Source organism: Pollicipes pollicipes, unplaced genomic scaffold (assembly GCF_011947565.3).
Source record: "Pollicipes pollicipes isolate AB1234 unplaced genomic scaffold, Ppol_2.1 Scaffold_7231;HRSCAF=8579_pilon_pilon_pilon, whole genome shotgun sequence".
NCBI lineage: Eukaryota > Metazoa > Arthropoda > Thecostraca > Pollicipedomorpha > Pollicipedidae > Pollicipes > Pollicipes pollicipes.
In genome coordinates, this window is record NW_023597034.1 from 32,401,154 (window position 1) to 32,413,202 (window position 12,049).

General features: G+C 52.1%; 1 protein-coding gene across 1 annotated transcript in view; it reads left to right on the plus strand.

Annotated features, from left to right (window-relative positions):
• The window catches only part of LOC119110552 (uncharacterized), a 33,304-nt gene extending 24,111 nt beyond the window's left edge, over positions 1-9,193 (plus strand). The window contains exons 2-4 of the mRNA XM_037234427.1: positions 4,994-5,105; positions 7,695-7,825; positions 9,067-9,193. Of these exons, the coding sequence (XP_037090322.1) occupies positions 5,006-5,105; positions 7,695-7,825; positions 9,067-9,141 (306 nt within the window). The 5' untranslated portion in view covers positions 4,994-5,005 and the 3' untranslated portion in view covers positions 9,142-9,193. The remainder of the gene's footprint in view (positions 1-4,993; positions 5,106-7,694; positions 7,826-9,066) is intronic.
• Positions 9,194-12,049: the final 2,856 nt, after the last annotated feature.

Below are 12,049 nucleotides of genomic sequence, written 5' to 3' on the forward strand. Positions count from 1 at the left end.
CTCTCTTCCTCTCTCTCTCCTCTCTCTCTCTCTTCTCTCTCTCTCTCTCTCTCTCTCTCTCCTCTCTCTCTCTCTCTCTCCTCTCTCTCTCTCTCTCTCTCCTCTCTCTCTCTCTCTCTCTCTCTCTCTCTCTCTCTCTCGCTGACCGATATTTCTTGCAGTTGGCCAAGCTCATCTGGCACCGTTTGAGATAATGGCGTGATCTATGCACAACATGTTTGGTCCATCTGACCCCATTTGACATGTAGCAGGTCATGCCAGCTTCCGACACTGCATTCATCGTGTATGCAATCCGCCAGAAGCATAGAAATTAGTCACCGACTGTTTTCCATCCGCGATCGGCATTGTCTCAGCCCTTTCATTTAGAGGGATGTATAGGTTACAACAGCTAGCGCGAGATACAGAACCTTGAATCCAAGCTATAAATGGTCTCTCAAATCCATGAAATATAGCTGGCATATCGGCTGACGTTGCTGCTGACTATTAATGACAAGCGGAAGCCTATAGATCGCACGTGACAAACGACCTCATGATTTAAACGCTTCATATTTTGTGGCGCATTAGTGTCTTCTATAGCTACATGTGGCACCATCCGTCTAGTCTTTATCAGAATCTCGTCGCAGATATCACGAGGATGAAGTCGTTGAATGCGGTATCCGCCATTTCATCCATCAAATCAGGCCAGACGTCTGGAAAAATGTGTGAGCATCAACGCTCCTTTGATCGTTTTGTGGATCTGTCACCATAACCTGCAAATCTACTGGTTCAATGCATTAAGTTCGAGCTGGTGTATTTCAGCTCACAAAGCATCCCAGTAGCAGCCGGGGCTGGCGGAGGCCATTGGCCTCCCCACTGTCACCCGTTCATCACACTGTCCTCCCGAGGAGTCCTCCCCAGCTGAGGGCACCGGGCAGGCAGTTGGCCACCGTCGGGGGGGGGGGGGGGGGGGAGGCCAGCGCCCTCCTATGAGGGCTGGGCTTGCGATGGTTAGACAAACGGTTCGTAGAGGTCGCACGGAGCCGCAGTGATGCAGACACGAGCGGGGGAGCTAGCCCACAGATGCAGCGGCTTCTTAGTGGTATGCTTTGGTGCCGTGTTGTAAGCTTGAGACGCTTGCTGACGCCGCAGTGACGCGGAGATGACCGCACGTGCCGGTGGACCGGGTCAGGCCGCGCTCGAGCAGCCCTGGCCGACCCTCTCTGGCTGGGCCCTTTACGGGAGCCGCGTCGGCAGTCATCTCCTTGGAGCTGGGAAGAGGCCGACTGTGCCCAACCATTACTTCGGCTCCGGCCTGCTCACCGCTCCACGGGCGCCTCAGGCTCTGACTGGTCCGAGGGGACCTGTCAGGATCCGGCCGGCGCACCGCTCCACGGGCGCCGCAGGCTCTGACTGGTCCGGGAGAACCTGTCAGGGTCCAGCCGGCGCACCGCTCCACGGGCGTCACAGGCTCTGACTGGTCCGGGGGGAACCTGTCAGGGTCCAGCCGGCGCACCGCTCCACGGGCGCCTCAGGCTCTGACTGGTCCGAGGGGAACCTGTCAGGGTCCAGCCGGCGCACCGTTCCACAGGCGCCTCAGGCTCTGACTGGTCCGAGGGGAACCTGTCAGGGTCCAGCCGGCGCACCGTTCCACGGGCGCCTCAGTCCCTGACTGGTCCGAGGGGAACCTGTCAGGGTCCAGCCGGCTCACCGTTCCACGGGCGCCACAGGCTCTGACTGGTCCGAGGGGAACCTGTCAGGGTCCAGCCGGCGCACCGCCCCACGGGCGCCACAGGCTCTGACTGCTCCGAGGATGACCCATTCGCCCTCTGTCATTTACGGCGGAAGCGGCTGAGATCATCGGTTCGACGTTTGAACAGTTCGCGGATGGGGGTGAGGAGGGGTCATCGTTATTGACGCATTTCATATCAAGATCTATTCAGGCCTTTTTAAATTACGCGTTTGTTGAAAGGTCAACCTGCGCAGCTCTCTTAACATTACTCCAATGACGTCGTAAATTTGATTGTCATTTTTGAAAGTCAGTGATATCTAAGGGATCAGAAAACATTATCACTTCGTTGGAAGTGTCTTGTCACGCGTGCAGCTGAACATTAGCCGCCCAGGGCTCGCCGGCAAGGAAGATGCTGGCATGAAAACAGTGCACGAGCCCAAGAGCAGTATACTTCTTCGGATAGGTTGTTGCGAATGATGAGCGTCAAGGGGTTCAGACACATCAGGAATCTTAGCCTCGTTGTAAATGCAGCATTGAAATATCTATCAGTGAACATCCTTTTTGATTTTTTTTATTAATAGTCTTAATATTAGTTTTTTCGTGTGTATAGCGTTGACTGTTACGTCGGCATCACTACAAACTACGCATTAAGTAACGTTGACGAACATTGTACTCGCCTTAACGGTTAACTGCGGCTCCGCTTTTGCACCCCCAGCCAGTTTGTGCGGGCTGAAACCTGTTTTCGTCCGGTGATATTTCTCAAGCTTGAAGTCAGTGCGGGTAGCCGCTTTCTCCTGTTTCCCTGAGATAGGGGGGTCTATACTCACGCAATTTAATATGGCTGATGTTTGACAATGTGAATAGTAGCCGTCGCCTTTCTACCATATATTGTAATGCTCATATCCGCCTCTGGCGATATCCGAAATCAATGGCGAGTGCTGGGTATACGAGGCTGCTGGGGGTTTGCGCACGCTTCGTACGGTGTTGAAATGCTTACAAATCCTAGCATCAGGCATTTTCTCATACTTATATAGCTGGCACCGGCCCTTGGCCTGTTCCATCCGCCTCGGCAACATCCGCAGCCTGCTAGGATAGCACACCACCTTGCTTCCAGCAGACAGCCGGTTCGGGAACGCCCAGATTGAAACCTGAGCTAACTTCCCCAATAATTTCCCTCGGATCCGTCCCTGACACCCCCTTTATCCGCCTGTGAAATAGTTTTGCGCTCCGCGTTGAATGCATGAGTCATGGGGTCGACCCACAGCTGGCGACCGCAACACGCTGCTAGTGAGGCGAGGTGCTGCAAGGAAGCAGGATGAAACGATGAGGCGGCCGCACCTGTGGCAGTGCTGGAGATTTAACACGGCAAGCTATAGGATATCGATGTTACGACACACATGTATTTCGTGGAAAATCTGCGTTTTCTGAGCCTCGAAGTACGACATCCATGCCAAGGCACGACCATGCTCTGCCAATCGAGCCTGATCACTCTGAAGCTCTTTGAAGAAATGCGTCGCTTTTGGTCCGTCAGCAGAAAATTGCTTCTGGATGGACAGGTCGTTAGGCTGGGTACGTGCCGAGTGATATCGAATTAAAGCCTTAAGGAACCCGGCATATAAGATCTAGGGAAAGGAATTACGATCATCAGCTGTTCGTGACTATAGGAAGGGAAGCTTTACGGTGCGTCGTGACCGCATTGTGCGCGTCTTGGCCGCCTTCTGTTGGTGGTGACAAACGCGCCATCATCGCACTTGGGCATTTGGGGCCTTGCCACGACGCATTCTTTCCACGATTCGCCATCCTGTCTTCACATTTGTTTTGTCCACTTAAGCTTTCTCACTTCAGCTATCCCACTTTAGCTATCCCATCTTTCGGGTGGATATTTCGTACTTATATGCGGCTTATCTTTGTTGCGATTCTCAATAAGATGTACAAAGGTTTCTGTGGCCTCTGAGATCAAAGCCAAAGTCACATCAGGTCACCAGGCATTTTGTGTATGGTGCGGGCAACCTCGAAATACCTCCACAATCCAACAGGTTTTCGGAACATTTTAACGTCTACCTCTCCCCCCCCCCCCCCGGCCTCTCCCATCCACAAAACTGCTGTGAAGCAGGGTCCCTAATTTGTTAAAGCTCCCGCGTTCTTTGCTCGGTCGTGTCATCACAGTCTTTGAACCCATCGAGAATGCGTCCAGCGGCCTCCCGGCTTTGATCCACCTCGCCTGTGCTCTGAAACTTGACACACCAGGCTCAACTCAACTAATTGCTGTAGCCTCTCATCACTGTTAAAGACTCCCTTGTCCGAGCGCCTCAGCTTTGGTGGAACGTGACTTCCCGTTGTTCCACATATGCGCTTTATGTTAAATGTCAAGCGATTTTCCGTCGTTTTTCAAAAAGTTTGTCGGGTCACAATGACAGTCGCAAAACGCGGCTACTTTTTTGGTCTGCTCAATCGAAAACTGCACGCGTTGTGCGTAAGATGCAGGGACGCACTCGTTCTTCAGCATACCTTACTCCTCTCATGTGCGCTATTTATGGAATGTGGTCACGTGGTTGGAACGGATGGCGCTGACACAATTGCGAGAACCGGATCCCATTCAGAACAATCTTTCAGCGTTCTCAGTCACAAATCGGCGCGATCGGTTTAGCGTTATTACAGGTAACATGTTTCAACAAACATCTGGGCTCATCATACGTCACCAAGATCCCCAAAGGACATGGGAATGATGCCCGTTCTTGCCCGTTGCCCGTTCTCGTTCTTGTTTAACGTTCGGGTGGCAGAATTAAGAGCGCTCTTTAGTAAACGGTTTTACAGCACGTTTTCAGGCCCGCGGGATTCTGGGTTCAAGTGGTTTGCATGCTCATATGTACAGCCAAATTTCAGTCCTTATCCCTTGCAGTCACTTGTTTTCTTACCTAACACTGGGAGACTTTTAACATCGACACCCATGGTCTGACATATTCCCTGGCAATCAATTCACTATGCATATTTTGTTTTGTTCCATCCTCTATTTCTTGTTTAAACTTTGTTTCCTGGCCTGTGCGTGTCTTTCTGACGAAATAAAACTAAATTCATCCCAACTGGTAAACCTCCATGACAACGTCTCCCACGTCCCGAACGCCACGAGCAGGCCGCTGCGCCGGTCTGCCAAGCTGGGGGCAGTCTTGCTGACGGCGCCGTGTCCTGCTGCAGCTCTCGCTGACGGTGCTGTGTCCTGCTGCAGCTCTCGCTGACGGTGTTGTGTCCTGCTGCAGCTCTCGCTGACCGCACCGTGTCCTGCTGCAGCTCTCGCTCGCCATGAACGTACTGCTCGCCAGCTGCCTCCTGGTCGGCCTGGTCATCAGCTGCCACGCCAGCAGCGTCTGCGGCGTCGACCACAAGCACGACCAGGCGCAGAGTGAGTGTCGCGGCGGCGGCGGGGCCGGGGCTGCGCCCCCGGCTGTCTTCCCCCTTCCCCACCGCCCCCCCCCCCCCCCCTCCCCACGACTGCGATGTTGGGTGGAGTGGCATCGGTGTCTCACTCCGCGTTCGCAGGACAGTGGAAGTGCTGAAAAACGCGTTTTATAACGTCATGATAGCTTTGTGAATGATATTTAAAAAGTTCAGTGTCAATTAGTCTGCGTTAAAACCGCCGTTAACAACAGAGAGCAATATAAAGTTAGCGACGCAGTGCTTATTATCAGTCTAAATTGTTTGTTATTCTCGGAAAGTTAGTATGCCTTCTAGAAATCCGGAATTGTCACCATCATTGTCCTTCAAAATTATATGTTGAACGTTTTCCTTTTGCGCGAAGGCAATATTCTCTTCAACGTGGAGTTGATTTGCAAGCTTTCCTATAGAAATGCACGATTAAATTTCATCATAAAGTAGCATAAATAAGAGTCAAGCCTTCCTATAAATGATATTCCACATTTGTACATAAGTTTGTGAGAAAGTCGTCCTCACCCCGTGTCTCCTAAAGAACGATAATGTTCAAGTTTGAAGCGCTTTTGGATGCCACTGATTGTTTCGATTCGATATGAGCCGCGCATCGTTATCATGCAGTCGGAACTTCTTTTGGATCAAACCACGCCTTGTCTTCTTATCGGAATGATTCTTTGGTGAACGCTCAATGACACTAACTTGCTCAGATTGAGCTTTCGTGCCAGACAGTCGGGTTCGTTCAGAGAGAGAGAGAGGGAGAGGCAGATACTTTTAGCGAAATCACCCTTGACCTAAGCGGATCGCTGTTGGCGCGTCCAACAGAAATTCATGCCTTACCCCTGCTCCTCATGTGGCGGAGCTACCAGTGGGCTATAGCATTTCAACTTAAGACTTCCAAACTGTCGGTTGACATTTAAGCACAAAGTTAGGGACACTCAGACACTTATATCCTCCAAAGGGGCTTATCTCCCACGTGACCGCCACGTGACATGGTGTGGGGCTCCCCAGTTATCCAATGTCGGACCCGGCGTTGCACTGCCACCACACCCCTGCCACTGAGGTGGTGACCTCTCTTCGAATGATTCGCAGCAGGGCCGTTGATTGCTTTATTAGTCCGCTTGTGCGACCGACCGTGGGGCGAAGGACAACTTCGGAGCTGGCCGTGAACTGCGCCACTCGCTAGCGATGATTGGCGGCAAAGGCCATAATGATCCATTCATGCGTCCTTGGCTGCCATTCAGAGACGCTCCTGCAGACCAAGCTGAGAACGTAGCTGGTTTTCGGCGTGTCCCAATGTTCGTTTCACCTTGAGGCCAAGTTCTCCAGAATTTGAGACCGCCAAATCATCAACCGCGAGTCTCCGCCGTGGATTCTCTGATCATTTTGGAAACATTGGCTCGAAGCGCCTTGCTCTGAACAGCTGCAGGCACGACCTGCAAGCTAACTTAAACAGTTTCTTGTCTCTTGGCGTAACAGAATAGGCCGATCTTTCAACTAAAGCCATTCCGTTTCGTTAAGTACCGCAAAAGTGTCAACTGTGTGCAAAGTCTACGACACCGTCTGCGTTTGACTCCTGTGATTCATCGCACCCGTGACATACCGGCTGCGTCGATGCTCCGAGGCGTCACATCCGATGACAATGACGGTTTTTATATCCGTCCAAGGCCATAAAAATTGGTGTAATAAGTGCCAACTGATGTGATAACTGCCGTGCCAAAACGCTTAGAGAGGATGGGGTTGTCATCCGAACCCCAAGTTCTTTTCGAAATGGGTAATGTCATTAGGCCGATCCACTTCGAAGCTATAGACGTGTGAATTTCCCAAAAGCGGGATACCCTACCTTATTTTCCTACGCTCTTCAGTAAAACAAAACAAGGTTACTGACTTCATTCGTGCGCCCTGCCTGTCTTCAGTACGAGTGTGTTTCTGTGCATGGCTCGTTCCTCAGGAGCCTGCGTTCCTAAAAGGTAATGGTAGCCGGCGTCTGGTGGGCTTAACTGCCCAGTTTCTTGGTGTGCAACCATGTTGCTTCCGAATCATCTGCCTTTGCGCGGTGAAAGCTAGAAAGATGCATTTCAGAGCATAACTTCCAATAAATGTGGCCCTGTATATATGCTACTGTCCCTTTTTTCGCCACTAAGTTACCACTTGAGTTACCACTCACGGAATCCGCTTGCTCTGCGATTCACTGTATGAACTGAAATGCATGTCGCCTGGTCAAAATCTGGTGAAAATATTTTTATCCGGCTCGCTGTTGGCGTATTTCTGAAAACGTAGTCTCGTCTTCATGAAAATTTTAACATCGATCAGGACCCATCAGCTTAAGTCACGCCGTCTGCATATCCAAAATATTCGAGCCATTTTTTGCGACAGCAGGGCAGGTGCATTTTTTCCAGCACCCTTTAGCGTCCCACCCTTCGCGGGGTGGCAGATCGTCACGTGATCAGACCACCGATGTGGCGGCTCGTCCCCTCCCCTCCCCTTCGCCCGCCACTTGCCCCGTCGGTGATGCTCGCCCGCTCCCCCCTGGTCCTCCCGCTGGTTACCGCCGCCCGCCCGGCAGGCCTGGAGCACCTCTACGACATGTGGCAGGCGCAGCGGCTGGCGCGTGCGCCTTATGACCACCAGCTGATCCGCAAGAGTTCGGCGGGGCCGCTCCGTCTGCGCTTCGGCAAGCGGACGCTGGGGGACCGGGTGAGGCACGAGCCGGGCCGTCACCGCCACTGACGGATGGCCCAGTCCGACAGCCGAGTGGTGACCTATCGCCGGCCTCGGGGACCGAGGGCCGGCGCCCCGCCCGCCCAGGCGCATCTGCGACACATTCGTTTCCATGAGAAATCAAATGTCGAAGCATTTCGCGAAGCTGCCGTGTAATTGTGTCTTGGTGCGCCTGTTAAACTGGGCGCTAGATGTCTCTCACGGCGCGACGTGGCCGTGATGTGTCGCGGTTGAGGGCGATCAGCTTTAGATGTTTGTTCGTTACAGGACGGTAGTGTAACGTCTGGGTGATATCCCTACACGTACGCCACTCGTCCATTCATATGTGATCAAGTCCCTGCTGCTGGTCCTTTCCAGAAGCGCTTATCGGTGTTATCGTGCAGCGATCATCTTAACGAAGGAAAACAGGGCATTTCAGGTGCCAGTATCCGTTTCAGACAGCTCCAGGGATCCAGATAGCAGTCGGTTGGCTGTCTCAAGGATGTTTATGCTGGTGTGTCTCTACTTCTGCCTTCAAGCGCCTGGTGCTTGTGTATGTGAATGACATTCTGCTCTTCCTGGCATTCCGAAAAAACAGACAAGAATTAGATGTAAGCATCCCAGTAGTCCTCGCCATTTCATAACACGATTATGATAAGAGAAAGACAAAAGTGAAGGGGAAGATCAGCATCGGAGACAGAACCGTTCGGTATTCCCAGCTGCGCAATAGCGTCCCAGCTGCCTTCGGTATCTCCGCATGACGTTTCTATGCGGGGATACATTCCCATACAGCATGGCATGACATAACATTTCCAAAAAGCACGAATGTTTTGGGAGACAGTCTTTTCATTTCTAAATCATTTTGCAGCGTCCTGAACGCTTTCCCTCCGTCCTGATATTCTCTGTCATTAGCGTATTGCATTTAACTTGAAATGATCAAGCTAATTGTGCATTTTGTACACAAGCATTTTGTACACATCTCCCTTTCATCAAGTATCGCGCAGTGGGGACTGTTGTTTTCCTTACGCGATTACGCAATCTGGAGCACTGCACCTTTGTACATCCCGCAAATTAATCGCCGCCTCAGCTGTCACCCCTCCCCCCTCGCCACTTAATGCAATCTGGAGTTTGCATAATGCGCCTGCGGTGTCGCAGTCTACTGCTGAAGCTTATTGCGCGGCCACGCCCGGGCGTACTGCGAAGCGCCGCGCCGCTCACCCCGCTCGATCTCGTTCCAGATCGCCGAGATCCTGGCTGAGAGGCACGGCGCCGCCGACTCGTTCGAGAGCGACGACCTGCCCAAAGCGGTCTGAGACCCGCGCGTCCGGCGGGGGAGGGCTCGCCGCGGCGCCGGGGGCGGCGGCGGGTCGGGGCGGCGGCGGGGTTGATGTTGGCTTGCTTTGACGTGCTCCGGACGGACTGGCCAAAACAGCGGACGGGATTGGCGATGCGTGCTACGACAGGCTAGTTGTGGCGCGGTGCGGCGGCTCGCGCCAGCGCTAGAGCATCCTGTGCTTGCTGTGCGCTGTGTTTTTTGGCGTCCGGAATGCTATACTTCATTCATATCCTTATGTGAACCCGTTTCAACGTGACCTGGTTGACGGTTGGCGATGCTGCTGCTGGTTTTGTGAGCGGTTATGTTTCAACATGCTGTTGTTGGGAGAACGTCATAATATATAGCCGTCTCTCTTTGACCACAGCTTGTGTCAAATGACCGCGCTACAGCATTGTACCTTAAGATGCTCATCTGGTTTAACGCGCCTTCCGTGTTGGAACTGCACCAAAACTACATCCAGTGAGAGCAATAATGAACCACACGCTAAGCTGCTCAACGTGCGTACCGTCAACGCATATTTCAGAAAATTGGCAGCTGTATCACATAGGAATGCTTTTCGAAACGCTAAATGTCCTAACATTTATTGTGTGCACCATGCCTTAGTAGGAACATCGTTTTGTGGTAGACCGAAACAGAACACTGACGTTGCGAGAAATTACTGACCACCCTGCGAACGACAAGATCATTTCGCACGACCCAAGTAGACAGGAAACGAACGACACTACACTCTCCCGGTCCGACGCATCGCGGCGAGACAACAGGGGCAGTGGGCCATTCTAACAAGCTTAGTCGATAACTCAGGCGACACAGACGCGCCAGCCGCGGCTCGGCACAGCGTCGGCACCGGCACATCTCCGACGCCACGGCCTCCGTGCGCGGCGCACGTCCAGCGATCGTTCTCACCGGCAGCGAGGGCCGGCGGTACACGCGGCGGCCCGGCGGCGGGAACCGGTCAGCTGCAAGTGGCGCGTGGCGACGGCGCGCGCCGTGGAGACGGCCTGCAGAACGCGGTGCTCGACGCGGACACGGCGCGGGACGCCGGCTCCAGGGTCACCCTCGGTGTCGATGCGGCTGGCTCCTGGGCTAGCGGGAGGGCCGTTGGCGCTGGGAGATAGGAGCGGGCGACGGTCCTCGCGCAGGCCCGGGCGGACCGAAGTCGAGCGTCGAGCTGTGCAGCGCCCGCCAGCGTGGAAGCTGTGTGGAGATCCCAGTTGGAAATGTCGCTATGGGTTGAAGTTTGAACTGGCTGCAAGCATTCAGATATTTGAAACGTATCTATAACTTAAATAATGGTATTCAACCTTTTCATAACCATCGAGGATCGATTTGACATAATCATTCAACGTTCCCTTCCCGTCCTTTGTTATTGCAGCTGATTTACACAGATAGATGATTGCTAACGGAAATTGAATAATGCATATAACTGATTTGGAACACTTACTTGAAATGATCCAAGCCTACAATATTAAGCACTCTTCAGCCTTGGCGACTTATCCTTTTCAATAGACTGTCTTGAGTACGGCAGACCGCTGTCTAACAATCAGACATTTCCACAGCGGGCGCAGTAGGAGAGTACTGTCCACATCTGTACCATATGTTTGCTTACAGATATGGCAGGCTGACGGTGCCATCGTTATCGTCATCATTATTGCCGTTTTCGTGGTATAATGGTTGAACACCCCGGTCTCGTCTCCCGCTGAATGTGATACCCAGCTGGCTCTAAGTACACAACCATGTCAGTTCCCCACCCTGAACAAACGTCTGTTACGAGCAATAGAAATCACGGTCATGTATGCCGCGGGTAACAAGCTGAGTCAAAGCCGCTTTTTAGAGCGAGCGATTTAGACGGAAGGGTGGGTGTGTCGCCTTCCACACAACTGGCCGTACCTGCAGAAGGCTCTGATGCTCATACTTCGCGAGTACACATTTCACGAGGCTCAGTACACGGCGAACCTTCCTCTTTCGCGACCTTCGCCGTCATCAAGCCAATTTCCATTCCATTCCCAAATATATTTTTCTGCAGTAAATTTTCCTTGCTACAATGTTGCTCTTATAGGAACAATATTGACTGGCAATGCACGCCACAATTTTCTTAAAATCTCACATGTGTGCACACAGAAACACTTTTTGAAAGATCGCAAAACGGGTATGGATAATAGATAATGGATAAAAGATAGGCTAAAAGTGGTCAAACTGTCGGCCACTTGACAGCGATAGGAAGACAAAAACAGACGGTGCGAAGCATTTTCGCATATGATTCGTCATAACGCACGCTATGGCGATCCAAGATCAAAGTTACCACTAAAGCAAAATATTTCCGTTACCAGATCTGTTTTACCCATGGTATAAATATATAAGAATAGTACTCTATGGCGTCATAACGGCGCCTGCGCCCAAATGCCATACATCTATGCTTGAATTCCACTGAGGTATAATCACGTACACAATGTGTAATGCATGTGGATGTTATGTATTCGTACAATTAACAATGCCGTGGCGCACTTCTTGCGGCTGACTTTTCTTATCATGCTCATTTACAGCGACTTTGCATGGACTGGGTGAAGCCATGAACCCCGTACCATTTAAAAATTGGTGTAATTGGAATACAAGATTTCGAAACATGACTGCCACTTTAACGAGAATGCTATGAATGCGACCTCTTTACACCTTTTTCTGCGCGCAATTCCGAACGGTTTTTGCAGTCATCTGTGAGTTGCGGATTACGTTAATTTAGCTAGAACTCTGATCTCTTATTACATCTTAACAGCTTTACACCCTCACACCCACAACATACAGCCATCCACACAGCATGGTCTGGCCTCGCCGCCCGCCCTGTTGCCTGTTTGACCCGAGTCTGACACGAGCCTGACCTGAGCCTGACCCGC